General features: G+C 42.6%; 1 protein-coding gene across 1 annotated transcript in view; it reads right to left on the minus strand.

Moving 5' to 3' along the window:
* The window catches only part of TDRD9 (tudor domain containing 9), a 126,790-nt gene that overhangs the window by 41,132 nt on the left and 61,726 nt on the right, over positions 1–23,932 (minus strand). Inside the window, exons 9-20 of the mRNA XM_003276197.3 lie at positions 20,154–20,218; positions 17,031–17,085; positions 16,805–16,889; positions 15,597–15,654; positions 12,681–12,785; positions 7,092–7,189; positions 6,042–6,173; positions 4,927–5,092; positions 4,779–4,842; positions 4,643–4,706; positions 4,284–4,328; positions 3,018–3,071 (exon numbers count right to left, since the gene is read on the minus strand). Coding sequence (XP_003276245.1) covers positions 3,018–3,071; positions 4,284–4,328; positions 4,643–4,706; positions 4,779–4,842; positions 4,927–5,092; positions 6,042–6,173; positions 7,092–7,189; positions 12,681–12,785; positions 15,597–15,654; positions 16,805–16,889; positions 17,031–17,085; positions 20,154–20,218 — 991 coding nt within the window. The remainder of the gene's footprint in view (positions 1–3,017; positions 3,072–4,283; positions 4,329–4,642; positions 4,707–4,778; positions 4,843–4,926; positions 5,093–6,041; positions 6,174–7,091; positions 7,190–12,680; positions 12,786–15,596; positions 15,655–16,804; positions 16,890–17,030; positions 17,086–20,153; positions 20,219–23,932) is intronic.

Genomic DNA, 23,932 nt, shown 5'->3' on the forward strand with positions numbered 1-23,932 from the left:
TACATTTCTAGTTATTAAACTGTTGATTAAAATGGTTCCTGGGCACAGAAAGACGTTCATCCTACCAGGGTGGTATCAATAACAACATCTCATAGTATTGTGCATGTATGAGTGTGCACACACATGCACACACACACACGTAAACCAGAGGCCAATTTCACTTATAAATATAGAGGCAAAAATTCTAGAGAAAATATTGGCAATCAGAACCGAGCAATGTTTTGGGAGAAAACATTACAAACAAGCAGAGTTTATTCTAAGAACACGTGGTTGGGTCAACAGTGGGAAATCCATATGTATTCATGTCTAAGTCATGCACCACATAGCAGTGTCACAGTTAACCATGGACACGTACAGAACTGTGGACCTGTAAGACTGTAACAGAGCTAGAAAATTCCTGTTGCCTGATCACATCATAGCTGTTGCAGTGCAACACATTTACTCACGTGTCTGTGGTGATGCTGGTGCAAACAAACCTACTGTGCTGCCAATCATATGAAAGTGTAGCACATACAACACATACAGTACATTTCAGTTCACCCCTGAACAACACGGGGTTGAACAGCGAGGGCCCACTTATACGCAGGTTTTTCTCAACCAAATGTGGATCAAAAATACAGTATTCAAGGGATGCAGGCCCGAGTGTATGGAAGGCCGACTATTCACATGGGTTCCACAGGGCCAACTGTAAGACATGAGTATTCATGAATTTTGGTATACAGGGGTCCTGAAACCAACCCTCCTGTGTATACACCAAGGGACGATTGTACTTGATATTGATAATAAATAACTATGTTACTGGCTTATGGAATTATCATACTATACCATCATTATTTCAGAGTATATACTCCTATTTACTTTTTTAAAAAATTAACTTCACGTCTTGAAAGAAGCAGCCAAAAAAAACAGGAAACAAACAAACAAAGTTAATTGTAAAACAGTCTCAGGCAGGTCCTTCAGGAGGCATCCAGGAGAAGGCACTGTTATACTGTAAGAGATGATAGCTCCATGTGTTACTGCCCCTGATGACTTTCCAGTGGACAAGATGTGGAGGTGGAAGACAGTGATATTGATGATCCTGACTCTGTGTACGCCTAAGCTAACGTGTATGTGTGTCTTAGTTTTTAACAAAAAAGTTTAACAAATAAAAATTATTTTTTAAAATAGATAAAACCAGTCTGGGCTACAAAGTGAGACCCTGTCTCTACAAAAAAATAAAAGAATAAAAAAAATTACGCCAGGCACGGTGGCTCACACCTGTAATCACAACACTTTGGGAGGCCAAGGCAGGTGGATCACAAAGTCAGGAGTTCAAGACCAGCCTGGCCAACAAGGTGAAACCCCGTCTCTACTAAAAATACAAAAAAGTAGCCGAGCGTGGTGACGCACACCTGTAATTCCAGCTACTCGGGAGGCTGAGGCAGGAGAATTGTTTGAACCCAGGAGGCGGAGGTTACAGTGAGCCGAGACTGTGCCATTGCACTCCACCCTGGGTACCAGGGCAAGACTCAATCTCAAAAAAAAAAAAAGAAAGAAAAAACAAATTAGGAGTGGTGACATATGCCTGTAGTTCCAGCTACTGCAGAGGCTGAGGCAGGAGAATTGCTTGAGCCCAGGAAGTCAAGGCTTCTATGAGCTGTGATCATGCCATTGCACTCCAGCCTGGGCAACAGAGTGAGATCCTATCTCAAAAACCAAATAAATAAGGAAATAGATAAAAACTTATAGAATAAGGATATAAAGAATGAAAATATTTTTGCATAGCTGTACAATGTGTTTTAAGCTAAGTGTTAATATAAGAGCCAAAAAATTTTTTTAATTAAAAAGTTTATCAAGTTAAAAAAGTTATATTAAGCTACAATTAATTTTTTAAAAATTTTTATGAACTTAGTGTAGCCCAAGTCTGCAGGTTTATAGTCTACAGTCATGTGCAGTGGTGTCCTGGGCCTTCACATTCCCTCACTGCTCACTCACTGACTCACCCAGAGCCACTTCCAGTCCTGAAAGCTCCATTCACGGTTAGCTCCCTATATTGGTATGCCATTTTTATCTTTTATACCAGTGATCCCTAACCTTTTTAGCACCAGGGACCTTTTTAGCACCATTGTCTTTCATGAAAGACAATTTTCCCACAGGCCAGAGTAGGTGGGGATGGTTTCAGGATGAAACTGTTCCACCTTAGATCTGGCATTAGTCATATTCTCAAAAGGAGAATATGGCCCAGGTGTTGGGAAACCCTGTTTTATAACCATATTTTTACTGCACCTTTTCTATGTTTAGTTATGTTTAGGTACAGAAATACTTACCATTTTGTTGTAATTGCCTACAGTGTTCAATACAGTCACATGCTTTACAGGTTTGCAGCCTAGAAGCCATAGGCTATGCTATACAGCCTAGGCGTGTAGTGGGCCATACCATCTAGGTCTATGTAAGTATGTTCTATGCTGTTTGCACAAGGATAAAACCATGTAATTACTCATTTCTCAGAATGTATTCCTCTCATTAAGCAATGCAAGATTGTATTAGTAGGTTAAAAATTAAAACACCATATGTTTATCTTTTTGTTTTTCAAGACAGGCTCTCACTCTGTCACCCAGGCTAGAATATATTGGTGCGATCACGGCTCACTAAAGCCTCTGCCTCCCAGGCTCATGCAAATCTCTCACCTCAGCTTCCCCAGAAGCTGGGTCTACAGGTGTGAGCCACCACACCCAATCTGTTTATCCCGACATATACTGCAAAGACATACAACAAGATTACACAACCATTCCTCATTAAACTATATATAGAGAAAATATATTCCTTAACTTGAAAAGGAGTTTTTATTAGAAACCCAAGTAGTTCTACTGAAAGGTGAAAACACAAGAGACACTCCTACTAAAGTTGGAAACAGGCGGGAAACACACTTCTCGGAATACTCATTACTACCCAAGTACTTAATAAATATTGTTGTTACTTAATAAATATTTCATAAGTCAACTTTATTTGCATCCATTTGGTCAAAAAACTTAACTTACCTCTCTAATTCTCTTGATTTGAATGTAATTTAACCGTCCCCAATTAAGTTCATCCTTTAAATATATAAAAGCAGAATACTCGATATTAAGGTAATAAATTAGAGCTGAATTTAGCTACTTTAATACATATTTCATCCAAAAATTTAATGATAAATGTAAATTACTGAGCTACTCAAGTTGACCGTGGCACTCCCTCTCCAGGTACATCCAATTTTACATTGAAGCCAGAGAGCATAATACTCAACCATAAACACAATACAGAAACTCTTCTGAGTTCACCTGTCTCAAAAATTAAAGGTAGACATAACTTGATTATCTTGAAAAAAGATGTCTGACAAATTATATACCAACAAGAAAAATAATATAGCTGAGCCTTTAAAAGACTTTAAGCCAGGCGCAGTAGCTCACGCCTGTAATCCCAGCACTTTGGGAGGCCGAGGCGGGCAGATCACGAGGTCACGAGATCAAGACCATCCTAGCTAACACAGTGAAACCCTGTCTCTACTAAAAAATACAAAAAAAGTAGCTGGGCATGGTGGTGGGCACCTGTGGTCCCAGCTGCTCGAGAGGCCGAGGCAGGAGAATGGCGTTAGCCCAGAAGGCAGAGCTGGCAGTGAGCCAAGATCGCACCACTGCACTCCAGCCTGGGCAACAGACCGAGACTTCGCCTCAAAAAAAAAAAAAAAAAAAGACTTTAAACAGCTAACTCATATATGTATTGGTAAGAGATATATCTAAGCACAGCAAATCTCCACACAGAAACAGCAGACCTGTAAACAGTCTGTTGAACCAAATAAGTTTAGAAGAACAGCAAAGCCTGACCAAAAAAAAGAATAAAATGGAGGGTAACAGATTACATTTCTTTTAAGCCTGTTATCTAAAAGAGCTGAAAACAGAAACAGCAGAAACATGGCTCTCAATTTTGAACTGACATGTCCAACCCAGTACCCACAGCTATGAAATACAGCCAAAGAGGCTGCAGACACCATGGCAAGATCAGTACAATGTGGAGCCGTGAAACAAGCAGCACAGCTCCAGCACAGGCCTGAGAGCAAGTGGCCTCCTGAGAAGCGATGGAAGCAAAAGGACCAGTCTGCGGAGATTATGGCCTGCCACTCTTAGGACAGCCGTGCGAGCACTGACAGTGACCTCAACTCCAGCCGCAGGCGGCACCATCATGATTCACGTGCTATGACTGTGCCAAGACAGAGTCCTTCTCTCATCACTCCCAGCCATCTAGAAAGCAGCAGGAAAGGGCTCACCAACCTTCGGGTACCGCAGCTCCCCTCTCTGTCTGCAAGCCTTCCATGTCTGAAAATAAAGGATCCAAAGTTTCAAAATAATGTGTTGGCTCACTGAATTTTTTTTAAGTACAATTTCAACAAACCTGAAAATTTACAACATAAAAATTTACAAATTTAATTTTTTCAATCAATTTCATAAAATTGGACTTCCATCTCACTCACTTCTTCCAGCACAGTTAATTTAACATTGGACACCAATAACCCTGATAATACTTTCACGAGATAAAACATTGTCTCTCTCTACCTCATACGTTTGTGGTACGAAAATGTACTAACAACCTGTGGTAGCTGCTTTCATGGTTTACACAACAGAAAACTTACTTTAAATGCCTCAACAAGTGCAATACAGTCACTCTTGCTACTGCCAGAGAAATTCACTTTGTTCCTATAAACAGATAACAGTGTCATTTAATACCATTAAAATACAGTGACACTTTAAAATATGAATGTTCAGTACCTATATCCATCGAGATGCTGCCGGAAAGGCATTGCAAAAAAATTCTTCAAAGAAAGAGCTGCCGCTAACCATAAAAAATAAACAAGAAGAATGTAAGATTGTGAGAGTGGTGTTACATAAACTTCCCATTATTTGTTCTCACACTTACCTATAATAAGACAGTCATCTAGACATCCAAATACATGTCCAAGGACTATGAGTTTACCAAGTTGCTGATTTACAGGAAGTTGGGCTAAAACTCTTCCTAAAAAGGTCAATTCACCATCATGGGGGTTTTCATCTTCTCTCTGCCCACTCACTGCAAGTGCTCCAACCTTTATAAAATAAAATTAGCGTTATTAGCAAGCACTGATTTACACTTTTTCCCCTTAAGGTGGAGAGTCCAAAACAGGAAACGAAGACCAAATTTTGGTGAATAATGTTCTAAGTCAATTTATGAAAGGTTGATATGCTACCAAAAAAAACTTTTTCAATTTTCCCTTGAAACTTAGAACACATTTTACTTTTTTTTTTTTAAGTATGATCCTGGGAGGTAACACTAAAGGTCTTTCACAGAAGTCTACTCACCTCACTCTTGAACAAATACGGCATGCACAATACTAAGTGAAGGATCTCCCAACTGTCACTGTCAACAAAACCTTACTGAACTATGTATGGGGAAAAACTTCCTTAACTTGACACAGTGTATTTCCTGGAAACCCAAGGAGGTATCATATTTAAAGGCAGCCAAGTGTGGTGGCTCACACCTCAGTCTCAGCTACTTGGGAGGCCATAGTGGGAGGGTCACTTGAGCCCAGAGTTTGAGGCTTCAGTAAGCCATGATTGCATCACTGCACTCCAGCCTAGGCAACAGAGCAAGACCCAGTTAATCAATCAATCAATCATAATAAAGAAGGTAAAACCCCAGAGGCATCCTCAACTTCGAAGGTCAGAAGCAGAACATCCACAGCCCCAGCACAGTATGTACACTAGGATACAGCTTGTACCAAGGCCTCGGTTACAAGTTCAAAGAGCAGAGTATGAGTCAGGTGTGCAGTCAAAGAATCCCAAGTAGGAAGAGCAGGGTTTCCAGGAATGGATGAAGAAAGCCAGAAGGAGGCTGAGGAACAGAGTTAGCGGGAAAGTGAGGCAGGAGGAACAGAGTTAGCGGGAAAGTGAGGCAGGAGGAACAGAGTTAGTGGGAAAGTGAGGTGTAGACTGAGGGAGCCACAGTAGAACACAGCTCTACAGATGCCAACAGTACTAACCATCAGGCAGTCCTACCTCCTTTAGTAGAAGGATGGTGCGCTCAATGTCACTCAGACCAGGCGGGGAAAGGGCAGTGGCCAGCAGAGCTCTCGGCTCACCCATGTCGAGTAATTTCACTTTCAAGATCGTGCTTCCTAATGGACAACGCTGAAAAGAACCAAGCCTGAGATTAGAAATAATAACATAACTAAATCAGTTAGCCAATTCACATAACCAGTGCTTCAGAGGGAAAGAGGAGGAGAGAAGGAGAGGAGAGAAGAAAGAAAAATGGAGAGGACTGAGGGAGGGAGAGAAGAGAAGGGAGAGAGAAGGAGAAAGAACAGGAGAGAAAGAGATGGAGAAATAAAAAGATGGGGAGAGAGAAGGAAGAAAAAAGAGAAGGAAAAGAGGGACTGAAAAGTGGGAGAGCAAGAAAGCAGAGAGAGGGAAAGAAGAAAAAAGAGAAGGAGGACAAAGGGAGGGGAGAGACACAGAAAAGAGGAAGGAAAAAAAGCTGATCCCAAAATTACTCATTATAAAGGGACATAGAAAACAGCAGCATTTAAAGACAATTCTATTATAGAGCCCACAGATACCAGAAAACATCCTCTCATTAAAACTGTCAAATGTGGGTAACACCCTAGACAGTAGCCTGACGCATAATCAATAGTGAGCCCGGATTGTGAGTGAGGGGGAGTGTGGCAAGACAAGGATTTTTCTGGAATCAAAATTAGATGACACTAGAAATTATATTACTTAGACTATTTGGCAAAACTACCTATAAAAAATTAACTTTGGGAGGCCAAGGCAGGCGGATCACGAGGTCAGGAGTTCGAGATCAGTCTGGCCAACATAGTGAAACCCCGTCTCTACTATAAATACAAAAAATTAGCTGGGCGTGGTGGTGTGTGCCTGTAATCCCAGCTACTTGGGAGGCTGAGGCAGGAGAATCACGTGAACCCGGAAGGCAGATTGCAGTGAGCCAAGATCATGCCACTGCACTCCAGCCCAGGCGACAGTGCAAGACTCCGTCTCATAAATAAATAAATAAATAAATAAACTTTGACAATGACCAAAGTGAATTACCAACATCTCAGGAACAACATGATCAGGGATGGAGTTGTCCCAGAAATCCTTGTGTACCAGCCGGTAACAGTACCCTCTAGACACTCGTCCAGCACGGCCTTCAAAGGAGAGATGTGCAAACAGCGTTTGGCATTAATTACTTTAACATCAGCATGAAGATATCTTTTTAAACAGTCATTAAATATTAAGCAAAGCCTTAAGTATCTTCTACCAGACTATGTCAGTAAAAACTTTAGAATACGTTAGGTGTATTCTTAGTAAGTTATTATTTTAAACATTATTCTAAATAAGAATGACTATCCTAAAAAATTAGAATAAATAGAACAAGACTAAATGCTGACTTCTATTCAGTGACCAATATTATAAAATCCAATGCATACTTCTGAAGAAAACAACCTTGTCCCAATATGCAACAGAAACCAAGTACATCCTTCTTGAAAATGCACAGTACATAACAGAAAGTCACGAGGTTGGCGACAGGCCCTACGATGCCATCGAGGAGCTGTCTCAGCACCCTGTGCTTCCCACAGCTCCTTGCCCCACTGCAAAGCACCCTCCCAGCTGTCAGCCACACCGCATTACGTGACCGAGTGAAGATCAAGCAGAAGGTTCAGAACCAAGGTTGGCCCACGGAGACCATGACATAAACTGTTACTCTCTTGTGACTCGATCACCTATGAAGTAGCAACTCTTTTATCCTAACACGTAATAAAATTGTCCAAGGAGAGAGAGTGAAGGGAGGGATAGGAGGGAGTCTTAAAATGCAGCTTTAAAAGAAATGGGGCAACCCAAAAAGCATTCTTTCCCCACCTATGGGGATCTGGATCCTAACAAACGATATCTATCTAGAAGGGTGAAGGCCTCTTGGCAATGTTTTCTTTAACCTATGATGCAGGTCAAGAGGGGTGAACCAATGTTTTGTTTCTGACTGATTATGGATTAACAAAGGTACTATTAAATTTTTTTATCTATATCTACCCTTTGTCTTTTGTTTATTAAGGCATAAGATAGATGCTAAAACAGACGTTGTTTTTTTCTCCTATTAATAAAAACAAAAAATCCCAACACAAAGAGGTCCCCGCTACTCTAACCCATATAAAAAAATAACTTAAAGTCCTTGTTCTCACCTGACAAAACTCACTGTCTCAATCTCTTGGCTCAAGAGATTGAGCCAATCTCAATCTCTTCCCAGGGAGATCTGAGACCAAATAAACACATTTACAATGGTGACAAAGTGACATCAATGCCTAAGGTTTTGGTCAACCTCTTAATCTTGGCAGGTTGACCAAAGGGGAAAATTGTTAAATTAAGTTTAGCCTACACCTGTAATCCCAGCACTTTGGGAGGCCAAGGCGGGCAGATCACGAGGTCAAGAGATGGAGACCATCCTGGCCAACATGGTGAAACCCTGTCTACTAAAAATACAAAAATTAGACAGGCATGGGGGTGTGCGCCTGCAGTCCCAGCTACTTGGGAGGCTGAAGTGGAGAACTGCTTGAACCTGGGAGGCGGAGATTGCAGGGAGCCAAGATCACGCCACTGCACTCCAGCCTGGCAACAGATCAAGACTCTGTCTCAAAAAAAAAAAAAAAAAAAAGAAAAAGAAAAAGAAAAAAGGGTAGCCTAAAGATGCCTCCTTACATATTTTAAGTTCAGCCTAAACGTCTCTCTGCATATAGTAAACTATAACCTAACTAAATATGTAAAAAGACTATAACCCACTCTTATGCCAATCACCGGGTTTCAGCCAATCAAAGGCAACCAACTGCTCAACCCACATTCAAAGAGGACCAATGCCCAGGTGTAGTCAATTCGGCCATTTCTGTACCTCACTTCCGTTTTCTACACGTCACTTTCCTTTTTCTGTTCATAAATCTTCCTTGACCATACAACAGCACCAGAGTCTCTCTAAACCTCTTCCAGTTCAGGGGCAGACCAATCTGCAAACTGTTCTTTAAAACTCTGTTAAGTTTAATTTGTCTAAAATTTTTTCTTTTTTTTTTTTCAAAACAGAATCTCATTCTGTCACCCAGGCTGGAGTGCAGTGGCGCAATCACGGCTTAACTGCATCGACCTCCCAGGCTCAATCTACCCTCCCACCTCATCCTACTGAGTAGCTGGGAGTACAGGCACATGCCATCATGGTTGGCTAATTTTTGTATTTTTTATAGAGATAGGGTTTTGCCATGTTGCCCAAACTGATCTCAAACTCCTGGGCTCAAGCAATCTGCCCACCTCACCCTCCCAAAGTGCTGGGATTACAGGCATGAGCCACTGTGTCTGGCCAAAATTTTTCTTTTAACAGTGGTGCTGGCAAAGATATGGAAAAAATAGATCTCACACATTGCTCACGGAATGTAAAATGACACAGCCACCATGGAAAGAGTTTACAGTAGTTCCTTATAAAACTAAACATAGGCCGGGCACAGTGGCTTATGCCTGTAATCCCAGCACTTTGGGAGGCCGAGGCAGGCAGATCACGAGGTCAAGACATGGAGACCATCCTGGCCAACATGGTGAAACCCCATCTCTACTAAAAATACAAAAATTAGCTGGGCATGGTGGGGCACGCCTGTAGTCCCAGCTACTCGGGAGGCTGAGGCAGGAGAAGTGCTTAAACCCAGAATGTGAAGGTTGCAGTGAGCCGAAATCACGCCGTTGCACTCCAGCCCAGCGACAGAGTGAGACTCCGTCTCAAAACAAAACAAAAGAAACTAAACATAGATTTACCACATGACCCAGTAACTATATTCTTGGGTTTTTATACCAGAGAAATGAAAAATTATGGCCACACAAAAACCTGTACATGAATATTCACAGCTGTTTTATTCACACGGCAAGAATTGGAAAAACCTCAAATGTCCTTAAACAGATAAAAGTTCAGTAGAGTACTACTTAGTAATAAAAAGGAATGAGCCACTGATACGTGCAGCTTGTATTGGCTTAGATGGCTCCTAAGAACACTATGGTAAGTGGAAAAAGCTAATTTCAAAAGATCACATACTGTATGATTCCATTTATCTAACATCCTGGAAATTACAAAGCTGCAGAGATGAAGACAGGTCACCAGTTGACAGGCAGAGTGTTAGGGGCAGGTATGGCTGCAAGGGGGCAGCACAGGGCCACCCCTGCATAGCAGTGGGACAGGACAGTTCTGTGTTCTGATCATAGTAGTGGTTACACAAACTTACACACGGGATCAAACTGCACAGAACCACACACAGTACAGGTAAAACTGTGAAACAAGGTGTATAGTCTAACAGTGTTACACTATGTCAATTTCCTGGTTGACTGTACTTATAAACATGTCCTACTCCAGGGGAAGATAAGAGAAGGATTCAAAGGATTCTATGTACTATTTTTGCAATATCTTGTAAAGGAAGAAATTTTATAATAAATATCTAATTATAGAAATTTTGAATATACAAAAAGGTAGATAAAACTCCTATAATCCCAAGACTGACCCAAAGATAATCACTTTTAACATTTTTGTATATTTATTTCTGGTCATTTTTTATTGAGGTTTGTTTTTTGTTTTTTTTTGAGACAGTCTTGCTCTGTTGCCCAGGCTGGAGTGCAGTGGCGTGATCTAGCCTCACTGCAACCTCCACCTCCCAGGTTCAAGCAATTCTCGTACCTCAGCCTCCCAAGTAGTTGGGATTACAGGTCCGTGCCACTACACTCAGCAAATTTTTGTATTTTTAGTAGAGACAAGGTTTCACCATGTTGGCCAGGCTGGTCTCGAACTCCTGACCTCAAATGATCCACCAGCCTCAGCCTCCCGAAATGCTGGGATTACAGGCACAAGCCACCGCACCCAGCTATTTCTAGTCATTTTTTAAGCATAGTTTTTTAGGAAGTTTGAGGGGGAAGGTGGTTAAACATAGTGAGGTGATTACAGTTTAATATCCTTTTTTCTCTTAACTTTATAACAATACTTAAGTTTTTTTCCAAAGTGATGAGAACCTCTGTGACTTTTTTTTTTTTTATTTTTGAGATGGGGCGCTCACTCTGTCACCTAGGCTGGAGTACAGTGTGTGCGATCTCGGCTCACTTCAACCTCCACCTCCCAGGCTCAAGTGATCCTCCCACTTCACCCTCCTGAGTAGCTGGGACCACAGGTATGAGCCACCACGCCCAGCTAATTTTTTGTGTTTTTGGTAGAGACAGAGTTTTGCCATGTTGTCCAGGCTGGTCTCGAACTCCTAAGCTCAGGCATCTACCCGCCTCGGCCTCCCAAAGGCTGGGATTACAGGTGTAAGTCACCACGCCTGGCCTCTGTGACCCTATTTTAATGTCTGCTTAGTCATTCTCTTAACCCCTCTCTAGGCATGTCATTTCAGGAGAGGTGATATAACAAAAAGGTTAAGAATGTAGACCAAAGCCAGATTTCTAGGTTCAAACCTCATTCCCACCACTTCCTACTATAACCTTGAGCAAGTTACTATTTCTGTGCCTCTCAGCTGCTTCACTAAGAAATGGGAAATCTCAATTAACACACCATGTACGTTACCTCACAGGGTTGTTAGGAGATTAAATGAGTTAATAATACTTAGAAGAATGTCTGGCGTATGGCAAATATTCAATCAATGTTGCCTTTATTATTTTGGGGGGTCTATTTAGTATTTTAGTATTCTTGAAATGGGCTTTTATCTACCCTTCCCAAAAGGTTCTCTAAAAAACAAACAAAAAAATAAGCCACTTCTCAGTCTGCACTGAGAATGCTGTCCTGTAAAATCAGTTCTTGCCACAGGTGATCTTAACCTGTCCCAGGTATGTCATGAATATACCTCCACTGTGGTTGAAGCATCCCAAGACCCCAAAAGTGACCCCACACACCCTCATCTCTGCCCAGTGATACGTGTGGCTGATGCAGCAACTCCGGAACTCTCTGCGGAACCACTAGGAAAACTAACCCTAGGAAGATCAAAGCTAAACAGAAATCAAATCATCAAAAATTACTGAAGTGATCCACTTGGTTTCCATAGTTCTTCACCAATAATTTTTTAATTTAACTTTAAGAAAAAAACATAGTGTCAGGATGATGGGGTTTATCCATGATGTACAAAGACCTCATACATCAGAAGAGAGAAGAAGCATGGATTTAAACGGACACTCTGACAATATGAGAAGCCATTGCTAAAAACTTAAAACTGGTTCCAAGAAAGGAAATATCTGAGTAAAAAGTGCAAAAAATGAATTTTTTAGAAAAGCACCTGAATGGCCGGGCACGGTGGCTCACGCCTGTAATCCCAACACTTTGGGAGGCTGAAGTGGGCGGATTACGAAGTCAGGAGATCAAGACCATCCTGGCTAACATGGCGAAACCCCGTCTCTACTAAAAAATACAAAAAATTAGCCAGGCGTGGTGGCCGGCGCCTGTAGTCCCAGCAACTCGGGAGGCTGAGGCAGGAGAATGTCAAGAACACGGGAGGTGGAGCTTGCAGTGAGCTGAGATCACACCGCTGCACTCCAGCCTGGGCAACAGAGCAAGACTCCGTCTCGGAAGAAAAAAAAAAAAAAAAAGCACCTGAATGTGCCACTGTGTCACCAATGACTCATTACTGTGCTTTAACACAAATGTCTTACCTTTTCTCTGATTACAGCTGGTTTTAGAGGCCCAACTCAATCGCAGACTCTGATAATTTGTATCTTCATCACAGACCAAAGTTCTAGTCAAACAAAAATCTATAACTGCCATTTAAAAAAAAAGACTGTAAATACCATGCTAATAAGAGATTATTGCACAATAAATCACAATGCATAGTGATAAAGCCATTTGAAACATGCAGCCTTAAGAATTAGTGAACAGGCAGAAATGTTGGGCCACGCACCGACCACTCCTGCCCAGGATGGGGAGTTGGTGGTCACATCCTTTCTTGCTGAGTACGGGGAGTCTCTGGGTGTAAAGAATGCATAACCTGTAAGACCCAACGTGTCATAAGAAGGCCTACCTGGACTGCACCCGAAAGAGTAACGTTCTCCAAAAGAGCATCATTACAACAGCAGTACAGAAGAGCAGCTGATGCAAGGGACTGCCAGAATTCAAATCCCGCGTCTGTGTGTGCCTGTGGGTGAATCTGGGTGTCTGGGTATGTGTGTGTCTGGATGGGTGTGTGTATGTGTGCATCTGTACGCGTGGGTGGGTGTGTAAGTGTGCGTGTGGGTGTGCCTGGCTGGATAAGCTGCCGAGTGTCTCTGTGCTTTAGATCCTCATCCGTGGCCTGCCTCCTCCCCTCCACCACACCTTTCCCCCCTCACACAGCCAAGGCACTGGGGATCTCCCACCGGCAACACTCACTCCCCTGGGCCACCCCTTCACTTACTGCCCCATTTCCTCTGCTCCCCTACAGCAAAACACCTGTGGAGTGTTGTCTGCCGCCACCGGTTCTTGGTTCATTTCTTCCCATTCTTTCTTGAGCCCATTCCAAGCAGACGCTTGCTTCCACCAAAGCTGCTCTTGTCAAGGTCACTGACAACAGCCCCGTTGGGAGGTTCTCCTTGACCTGCCATGGGCATCTGATGCACTCCTCCACTCCATCCCCTCAAGACCCTTTCCTACTGGGTGTCTAGGCTTCTGTGTTCACTGGCTTTCTTCCCACTGCCCTGGAGGCCCCTCTGCTCTTATTGCCCACCTTTAAACACCGGGGCCACCCTCCCTCTGTGCACTCCCAGAAGAGCTTGGCCAGGTTCCTGCCTTCCAATGCCAGTCATCAGCTGACGCCCCCGCCAGCTGCTCCCTAGCCCTGGTCTCCAGGCTCACACAGCCAGATGCTTCCATGACACCTCCACCTGAACATCTAGCACATGTCTCAGCCCAAATCCCAGCTCCTCACCTACCCTACCCTGCTCCTCCCACAGCCTTCACCATCTCGCAGGAGCCTCCATCCTCCCAGTCTCTCAGGCCACACGTCTAGAAGGCCGACCAAATGTGTCTCTCATAATTTCTCTATCAGAGACCTCAGCATATCCTCCCCAGCTCTGCATTCAGAATCTCCCTGGGATCTGCCCCCACCTCCTGTCCCCTACCGCTGCTGTCCTATTCTAAGCACCACCCATTCTCGCCTATATTCTTGTGACACCCTCCTAAGTCTCTTCCTTTTCTCTCCTTTGCCTCATTCTAGTCTATTCCCAGAGAAATCCTGTTAAGTGAACTTCAGGTTATGTCATTTCTGTCCTCAAAACTCACCAACAATTCTCCATCTTGCCCAGCACAGCAAAGGTTGTACCAGGCCCTATGGGCCCTGCATGGCCCCTGCTACCCCCAGGCCTCTCTTCCAGCTCCTTTCCCCTTAGTTCACACTGGTCCAGCTGCCCTGGCCTCCTTGCTTGATGGTGCTGTTTCACAACCATCAAGCACACTCTTGCCTTCTCCTACCCTAAACACTCTTTTGCCAGGTATGGACCTGACTCCCTCCCTAACCTCCTTCAGGATGTGACTTGTCACATTCCCTGGTCACTCCACCTGCAATCTCAATGGTGCTTCCCTAACACTCCCTACCCAATAACCCCCTCCTTCTTCTTCATACACTCACCATCATGTAACTTACTCCATATCTGTACTTATCTACCCACGCCGAATGTGTCACGAGTACGAAGGCTTTTTGTCTATTTTGCTTACTGCTATTTCGACGGTACAGACAAAACACCTGCTCATTATCATCTGCCCTGGTTTACCCATTCCAGCCACACTAGTCGTGTGATGCTCCTCAAACCTGTTCCCTACACCACAGCCACCTTTCTGCATGGCTCACTCCTCATTTAATTCAGGTCTCCATTAAAATGTCACTTCCTCAAAGAGGTAATTCCTATCTGAAAGATCCTATCTGAAAGATCATTTTCCCCAATAACTGTAACCCCTTCCCCGATTTATTTTCCTATACAACATTGACCTGTACCTGAAATTATAAAAACCTTTTTACCTGCTAAGCCTCTCTCTCTCCCACCAGAACGTAGCAGCCATGAGGACTGGACTTTGTCTTACCACTGTACTGCCAGCATTGAGAACAGTGCCCGACACATGTGTTAGGTTTTCAAATATAAGTTAATGAATTTAGAAAACTCACTGAAGAAGCAATCTCACAAAGTAATCACAGACACATATGCAAGAGATGAGATGACAAAGTGGGCTGCTCCAGAGTTGACATGGTGTCCTGCCAAGCAACCTTCAGAGCTGAGACGGCCTGAGCTCCTCCCCACATCTGCCTTCCTCCAGTCACAGAACTCCACCTGGCAGCCCCAAAGCTGTTTCCCACAAGGCCCAGTGGAACACCCCAAACACTTCCTATGAGCCAGCTTGCCCTAAAGCATGAAATGGTACACTCAGAGGAGGAGGTGGTGAACTGAGAGTATGGGAGAAACTACGTAAACCTACTTTTCTCAATTCTGTGTTCTAAAACGGGAGGAGATGGGAAGGAATAGAAGAACAGTTCCTGAGTGAGGTGAATAAGCCAATTAATATAGCACTACGGCTAATGCCAGGAGGTAAATGGAGAAGTATCTTACCATATTTGACATCTGGAACTGTGACAGAACTCTCTGCAATATTGGTGGACAGAATAATCTGTTAAACATCAAAGAAAAAAGCTGACATTTCTACTATATTCTGGACATCATTAGGCAAAGTTTACAAAAATGCGAAAATTATTTTAAAGCTTCTGAATGTAAATACTGAACTCAGGTTTCAAAATTAGCAATTTTTCTATTTTATACACATCACAATTGATCAAGAAGCCCCTGCAGAATGGAAACCAGCCACATACAACACAGCAAGGGCTTAAACACAGGCAGACGAGACACAGGCAAAGGGAGCTACTCCTGACTTCTGGTGTGGTAACTTTGGTGGGGTGGAGAGGGGTCCTGGAATTGCCCAGGGGCACAGCCAGGTTTCTAGAAGAAGGGTTGTTGCCTGTACTTGCCCTAGAATACCACCCAAGGCTGCTCCCAGGGATTCCAAAGCAATCAAGGGGGCGAGGTTGTCAGCTCAGGCCCCCTGATCACCTCAAGCAGCTCTAGAAGGGTCTTGTTAAAACAACTCCATCATTCACACATAATCTGAGATAAAGAAATCCTCCTGAAGCAGGACCTAGAATATGGCTTCTAACCAGAGTCATCAGAGTGGTTTCAAGGACACGAGAACAGTCCCAAAGTTAAAGAAATGCTAAAGAAGAATTAAAAGGCATCAGAATTCCTCAATTGAGAAAACAAAAAATCTTAGCTTTTTAGCAAACTGATTTATAAAATAAAACACAAAACTAACAACATACCTGGCTCATTAGGTAAATATTTGTTTAAGTGACTAACCACTAACTACAGAACACATTGCTGAAATGTGATTTTTTTTTTTTTTTTTTTTTTTTTTTTTTTGAGACCGAGTCTTGTTCTGTCACCCAGGCTGGAGTGCACCAGTGTGATCTCGGGTCACTGCAGCCTCCACCTCCCAGGCACAAGCCTTCCACCTCAGCCTCCCAAGTAGCTGGGACTACAGGTGCATGCCACTGCACTCAGGTAATTTTTATATTTTTTGTAGAGATGGGGTTTCGCCATGAGGCTGGTCTCAAATTCCTGAGCTCAAATGATTCACCCACCTCAGCCTCCCAGAGTGCTGGAAACACAGGCATGAGCCACGACACCCAGAAAATATTTTTCATGAGTAGAGTCTCTAAGGAAAATTTACCTGAAGTACTTAGAACTTGTCTTCCCAGTTTTCCTACCTTTCTGTACCCAGGGACTGGACTTAAAAATACATTATTCTGTTCTTCTAAAGCCACACTTGAATGGAGTGGATAGACCTGCAACCTAAGAAATTACTAAGATAAAATCTCCATAAAGAATAGATACACATGAGATACAAAAATAAATACTGAGATAATTAAAACTATTTAAGGCAGAAACAATACAATGGTTTAGAAGAATACAGCTGTATCATTTTCAACATACCTTTTATGAACCAGGTTTGTGAGAAGTTCATGCATATAATTTATTTCACCCAGACCTAGGGAAGAAAAAAGTGGAGGAGGGAAATAAACATGTTTGTATTTACTGCTAGAAACCAACCTTTAAATTAAAATGGCATATCTTTCAAAGAAGCCCTTACCAATTTATTTGACTTCTTTATCCTCTTTGCCTAAATAGGCCAGAAACACAAGTACACAGTGACATTAATTAGTAGTAACTCAAAAACATAGGGAAAAACCATATTATTCCAGTTTTCCTTTACACAGCAGTGACTCCCTGTGGGTGCTGGCTATATGAGTAATTTTTGGATTTCTTTTTTACCCCCAGATTTTCTAATTTTCTATAATAAGCATGCAAAATCTTCACAATCAAAAAACAACATCTGTAAAGTTTTGGTCATGAGGATGTGCTAAACCATTTCCATCAGGCCTCCGTCCTGTTTGCTGAAAGCTAAGCTAGCATGTGCTCTTGCCTCACCCTGATTCTCAAATCTGAGTCTGTTATGGGTTGAACTGTGTCCCCTAAAAAGATGTGTTGAAGTCCTAACCCCAGTAATCCGGAATGTGGTGTTATTTGGAAATAGAGTCATTGCAGATGTAGTTAGTTAAGATGAAGTTATACTGGAATGGGGTGAGCCCTTAATCCAAAATGACTGGTATCCATACAAGAAGGGAAGAGGCACAAACAGAGAATGCCATGTGACAACAGACACAGGAGTGATGTAGTCACAGGTCAAGGAGCACTAGGGAGCTGGAAAGAGGAAGAGGCTCAGAAAGGTAGGGAGCACTACCAGGAGCTGGAAAGAGGAAGAGGCTCAGAAAGGGCATGGCCCTGCTGACAACTCGATTTTGAACATCTAGCCTCCAAAACAGGGAGAGAATAAATGACTGCTCTTTTAAGACATCTAGTTTGTGGCACTTTGTTACAGCAGCCCTGGAAAACTACTACAGAACTGTTCACAAAAGATCAATTAACACATAAACATCTATCAAACTTGAATTCACATGAACATATTAAAAAGACAGCAACCCTAAATGTAAAATATCACTTATAAATATTTTCTTCAGGCAATGTTTAGCAGGTAATAAGTATTTATCAGCCAGGAGCAGTGGCTCACACCTGCAATCCCAACACTTTGGGAGGCTGAGGCAGGTGGATCACTTCATGGAGATCACTTGAGCCTAGCAGTTCGAGACTAGCCTGTGCAAGCTAGTTAAACCGTCTCCACAAAAAGAAACCAAAAAAAAAAAAAAAAAATTTGGCCAGGCATGAGGGTGCATGCCTGCAGTCCCAGCTACTTGGGAGGCTGAGGTGGAAATATCACTTCAGCCCAGAAGGCAGAGGCTGCAGTGAGTCAGGGTCACACCACTGTACTCCAGCCTGGGCAACGCAGCAAGACCCTTTCTTAAAAAAATAAATAAAATAGAGTATGTATCTCATGTTAGGTATTCTTTTTTTTTTTTTTTTGAGATAGAGTCTTGCTCTGTCACCCAGGCTGGAGTGCAGTGGCGCAATCTTGGCTCACTGCAAGCTCCGCCTCCCGGGTTCACACCATTCTCCTGCCTCAGCCTCTCAAGTAGCTGGGACGACAGGTGCCCGACATCACGCCTAGCTGATTTTTTTGTATCTTCAGTAGAGATGGGGTTTCACCGTGTTAGCCAGGATGGTCTTGATCTCCTGACCTCGTGATCCGCCCGCCTCGGCCTCCCAAAATGCTGGGATTCCAGGCGTGAGCCTCTGCACCCGGCCCATGTTAGGTATGTTCTTACGCCAGTATCGACATGGCTCCACTTCAGTGATGTTTTCCCCTTAATACAATACTATGCACAGAAGTCATTTGACAAATATTTACCAAGGCACATGCAACCCCACCCCACTGTCAGCTAATGGTTGTTCCCTGCATGTAAACAAATCCTTATCGGCTAAGCAAAACATGACAAAAGTTTGAAACTCATATGTTGCATTCCAAAATTAAGTAAGCTATTTTCATTGCATGTTTTTCATTCTCCATTATTGTAAGAACAAATCTGTTTATGCTCTATATATTACAACAGAAAATATTTGAATTATTGTCATAATGTTTCATCAAGCTATACCACTTGAATTAAAAATCAAGTAATTTTGAAAAAGTACAATTTAACATAAATTCATCTTTTCAGAAAGGTATTTTAAAATCCTGTTTTCTCAAACACTGAGAAGGGAACTCAAAGATTACCCTGATGATTCTCATGGTATTATAATAACAGTATGTTTTACCATTACTAAATAAGCTTTCAATGCAAACTGATGACAGTTACCTCACATTTATAACCATATATGTAAAATGCAAATTTAACAAAGCCAAATATTTTACTGGAAATTTTGAAGGTGGCAAGACTGCCTTCAAAAAGTTGAACTCTAGACAAGCATGGTGGCACGCATCTGTAATCCCAGCTACTTGGGAGGCTCAGGCAGGAGAATCACTTGAACCCAGGAGGCAGAGGATGCAGTGAGCCAAGATTTTGCCACTGTACCCCCGCCTGGGCAACAAAGTGAGACTCTGTCTCAAAAAAAAAAAAAAAAAAAAAATGAACTCTTAATTATTAATAAGAAATCTTTTTAGAAATACAAGGGTTGGCCAGGCACAGTGGCCCACATCTGTAATTCCAGCACTTTGGGAGGCCACAGCGGGCAGATCACAAGGTCAAGAGATCGAGACCATCCTGGCCAACATGGTGAAACCTCATCTCTACTAAAAATACAAAAATAAGCCGGGCGTGGTGGCGTGCACCTGTAGTCCCAGCTACTCGGAAAGCTGAGGCAGGAGAATCACTGGAACTGGGGAGGCAGAGGTTGCAGTGAGCCGAGATCGTACCACTGCACTCCAGCCTGGCAACAGAGCAAGACTCCATCTAGAAAAAGGAAAAGGAAAAGGAAAGGAAAAAAAAAGAAATGCAAGGGTTATAATAAAAAGTCAAACTGAAAGTTACATTTGTTCACATACTTGAAGTGTAAAAAGAATAAAGTCCTATGGAGAATACCATCTTTCATAATCTGTGTTAGGCACAAACTTAGCCTCTCTCCAGAGTATTATGATTCCAAGTCACAAAATTATGATGTTCTTACCTGGCAAAAACACCAACACACTGCTTCGCTCCAACACAAACTGGGCACCCGACCAGGCTTTGTTCCTGTTAAAAATGTGATGTGCACAAATATTAATGAAGGCTAGTAACAGCTATTGCTTCTCTACAATCCTAATATTACAAGTTTTTAATCCTGAAAAGCTCTTACAGGTCATCCAATGTAATGTTCTTTATTGTACATAAGAAAGCACAGAAGCCCAAAGAGATGAGAAAACATCCAAGGCCCCATAGTCATTCAGGGGACTTAAGCCTTTTGACTCCCAATACTTTCTCCTATCAAAACTTACTATCTGCAGAAGTTTTCCTTGAAATTTAGTTATTGTAATCCAGAACTTCAAAGTAAAAAACATTTAAAATAACTACAAGCAAAATTTAAATGTTCAGGAGTCCAAACTACTATTAGAAAGGATTTGTACAGACCAAAATCTCAAATCATCTACTCACCTCCTTGCTACTGTCAATATATTTACTTTTGTGTGAATTTAGAACTTTCATTCTTCCATAAACCTGTGAGCCCTTCCTACATGCCAGACCCTCCTCTGTGTAAGATACAGGAGTAACAAGACAGACAAGCTCCCTGCCCTTTGGAGCTTACATTCTAACTGGAGAGACAGACAGGAAATAAGAAAACAGGCAAGGTACCTTCGATTTAGCAATAAGACCTAAAGAGACACACGGGAACACAAGAAGCAGTGCTAAGGGAGGTGCATGTATGGAGTGCTCTCAGAAGGGCTGGCTGGGCAGGGAGTCTCTGGGGAAGTAATGGGAGCTGAGGAGGGAGCCATGGAAAAGCCATGCAGTGGCAATCCAGGCAATGCCTGGGAACAGTCACTACAAAGGAGAAAGGGGTGTGAGGGGTAAACCAGTCACTGCAGCACAGGTGGCTCAGCGTCCATGGTCACTGCTCCTGCTGCTCCTCCATCTCTCCCTATGAGTGTGAGCCACACCTATGACCTCAGACGGCAGCCACCACCATAAAAAACACAGCCCTGGTTTGTAGATGGGCCTGCATGGGATGCTGGCAACAGCCAGGGGCAAACGTCTGCTGCATCCCAGCCCCACCCAGAGGAGAGGCTCACACACAGTGAGTGGGGAAGGGAGCTCTTCCCAGTGAGCAGAGGTCAGGCAGTCCATCTGGTGGAACCACTTCGGGTGGAAGGAGACACGGTCATGAGCTTGGGTTCACCCCAGTCAACAGGCAGAGGCTAAGAGCTTGGTCAGATGGTCAGGGATGTGGAAATGACAAGGCTGATAACAAGGAGATCTGATGGAGAGGTACCAAGAAATGCCCATAAGGCAGCCACAGTGGAGGAGACTTTCAGTCACCAGACAGGCAACAGGCCCTGCCTGTGGACATGGCCCAGCCTCCTTCTCCAGTCCCTCCAGGGTTGGACAACACACAGAGTGGACGGGTAGCAGGGATGAAGGTTTACACACAAACTCAACACTGTGCACTTTCCTGAGATGAGATTCATCTGGCTGCTACCACTGCTGGATGCCAACCACACAACAGCAAGGGGCAGTGCCAAGTCCCAAATATGGCACCATTCCCTGGGGGACCAGCCCAGCCAGCTGATGACAGGTTGATTCCATCATGAAGGAGATACTGATTTACCCTCATGGAAATAGATACAGATCCTATTCTGGATTCAGGTCTGCCTTCTCTGCACCTAAAGCTTCTGTCATACCCCCAACCATGGACCTAAAGATGCCTTTCTCGTTTCCATTATTTCCTGCACAGCATGGCCTCCTGCCAAGGAGCTCAGTTTAGTAGTCAATGGACTCATGAAATTCAATGGTATTACCATGCATCCAAAAGCAGGTGGCTTAAAAGAAAGATGAAAATGCCTATTAAAGGCTCAATTATTGTGCCAGTCCTACAGGAAGTCATAAAAGCCATAATGAAATTCAAAGACATGGTGAAATCTCGAAAGCAGCAAGAGAACAATGACATGCCACATACAAAGAAAACCCCAGTAAGATTAACAGCTGAATTCTCAGAAGAAACAATGGAAGCCAGAAAGCAGTGGGATGACATATTCAACGTGCTCAAAGAAAAAACAACTGTCAATCAAGATTCCTATACTCAGTAAAACTCTCAATAATGAAGACTAAATAAAGACTGTCCCAGATAAATAAAAAAATGAGAGTATTTTTTGGTAGCAGACCCACCTTACTAGAAATACTAAAGGAAGTTTTTTTGTGCTGAAAACAAATGACCCCAGAGAGTATTTCAAACCCACATGAACAAAGAAAGAGAGCTGGTAAAGGTAATTACGTAATGACAAAAGATACTGTAAATACATATTTTGCCTCCTCCCTTCTCCTTAGGTGATTTTAAAAGTAACCAGATACAAAAATTAGCAGGGTGTGGTGGCATGCACCTGTAAGTCCCAGCTACTCACGAGACTGAGGTGGGAGGATCAATTGAGCCCAGGAGGTCAAGGCTGCTGTGGGCCATGATCACTCCACTGCACCCAGCATGCTCAACACAGTGAGACCTTGTCTCAAAAAAAAAAAAAAAAGTAAAATGCTACATTGCAAAATATGTATTAAATGCAAAAGAAAGCAGTAAAAGAGAAACAAAGGGACAAAAAGAATATGAGACATACAGAAAGCAAAAAGCAACATGGCCAACATAAATTCAACTATATCAGTGACAAAATTAAATGTAAATGGATTAAACAATCCAATCAAAAGGCAGAGATTGTTAGACTAATTTTAAAAATACAGGCCAGGTGTGGTGTCATACCTGTAATCAAAGCACTTTGGGAGGCCAAGGCAGGCACATCACAAGGTCAAGAGATCAAGACCATCCTGGCCAACATGGTGAAACCCTATCTCTACTAAAAATACAAAAATTAGCTGGGCATGGCGGCACATGCCTGTAGTCCCAGCTACTCGGGAGGCTGAGGCAGGAGAATCGCTTGAACCCAGGAGGCAGAGGTTTCAGTGAGCTGAGATCACACCACTGCACTCCAGCCTGGTGACAGAGCAAGACTCAATCTCTAAAGAAAAAAAATATGATCCCACTCAGAATATGTTGTTTACAGGAGATACACTTTAAATGCAAAGACACTAAGTAGATTGAAAGTAAAAGAATGGAAATATGTGTCATGCAAACAGCAACTACAGAAAAGTGAAATGGCTATACTAATACACAAAATAGGTCTTAAAATTAAGTGTTACAAGAGATAAGAGGGGAATTTTATAACGATAAATGGGTGAATCAATCAGGAAGATATAACAGGTATAAACATATATGCACCTAGCAACAGAGAACCAAAATACATAAAGCAAAAACTGACAGGAAAGATTGAAGAAATAGGCAATTCAATAACAATTGTTGAGGACATCAATATCTCATTTTCGATAATATATAAAGCAACCAGGCAGAAGATCAAGAAGTAGAAGACCTGAACAATACGGTAAGTCAACTACACCTAAAAGACATCTATAGAACACTCCATCTAACAACAACGAGTGACATTATTCTCAAGCACACATGTAATATTCTCCAGAACAGTCTACATGCTAGGCATGCAACAAACCTCCATAAATTTGAAAGAACAGAGAAAACATAAAATATGTTCTCCAACCACAATAGAATGAAATTCAAAATGCGTAACAGGAAAAATTGGGGGAAATTCACAAATATGTGCAAATTAAACAACACACTCCTAAAAACCAATAAGCCAAAGAAAAAATCAAAACGGAAATCACAAAATACTCTGAGATGAATGAAAATGAAGACACAAC

Source organism: Nomascus leucogenys, chromosome 22a (genome assembly GCF_006542625.1).
Source record: "Nomascus leucogenys isolate Asia chromosome 22a, Asia_NLE_v1, whole genome shotgun sequence".
NCBI lineage: Eukaryota > Metazoa > Chordata > Mammalia > Primates > Hylobatidae > Nomascus > Nomascus leucogenys.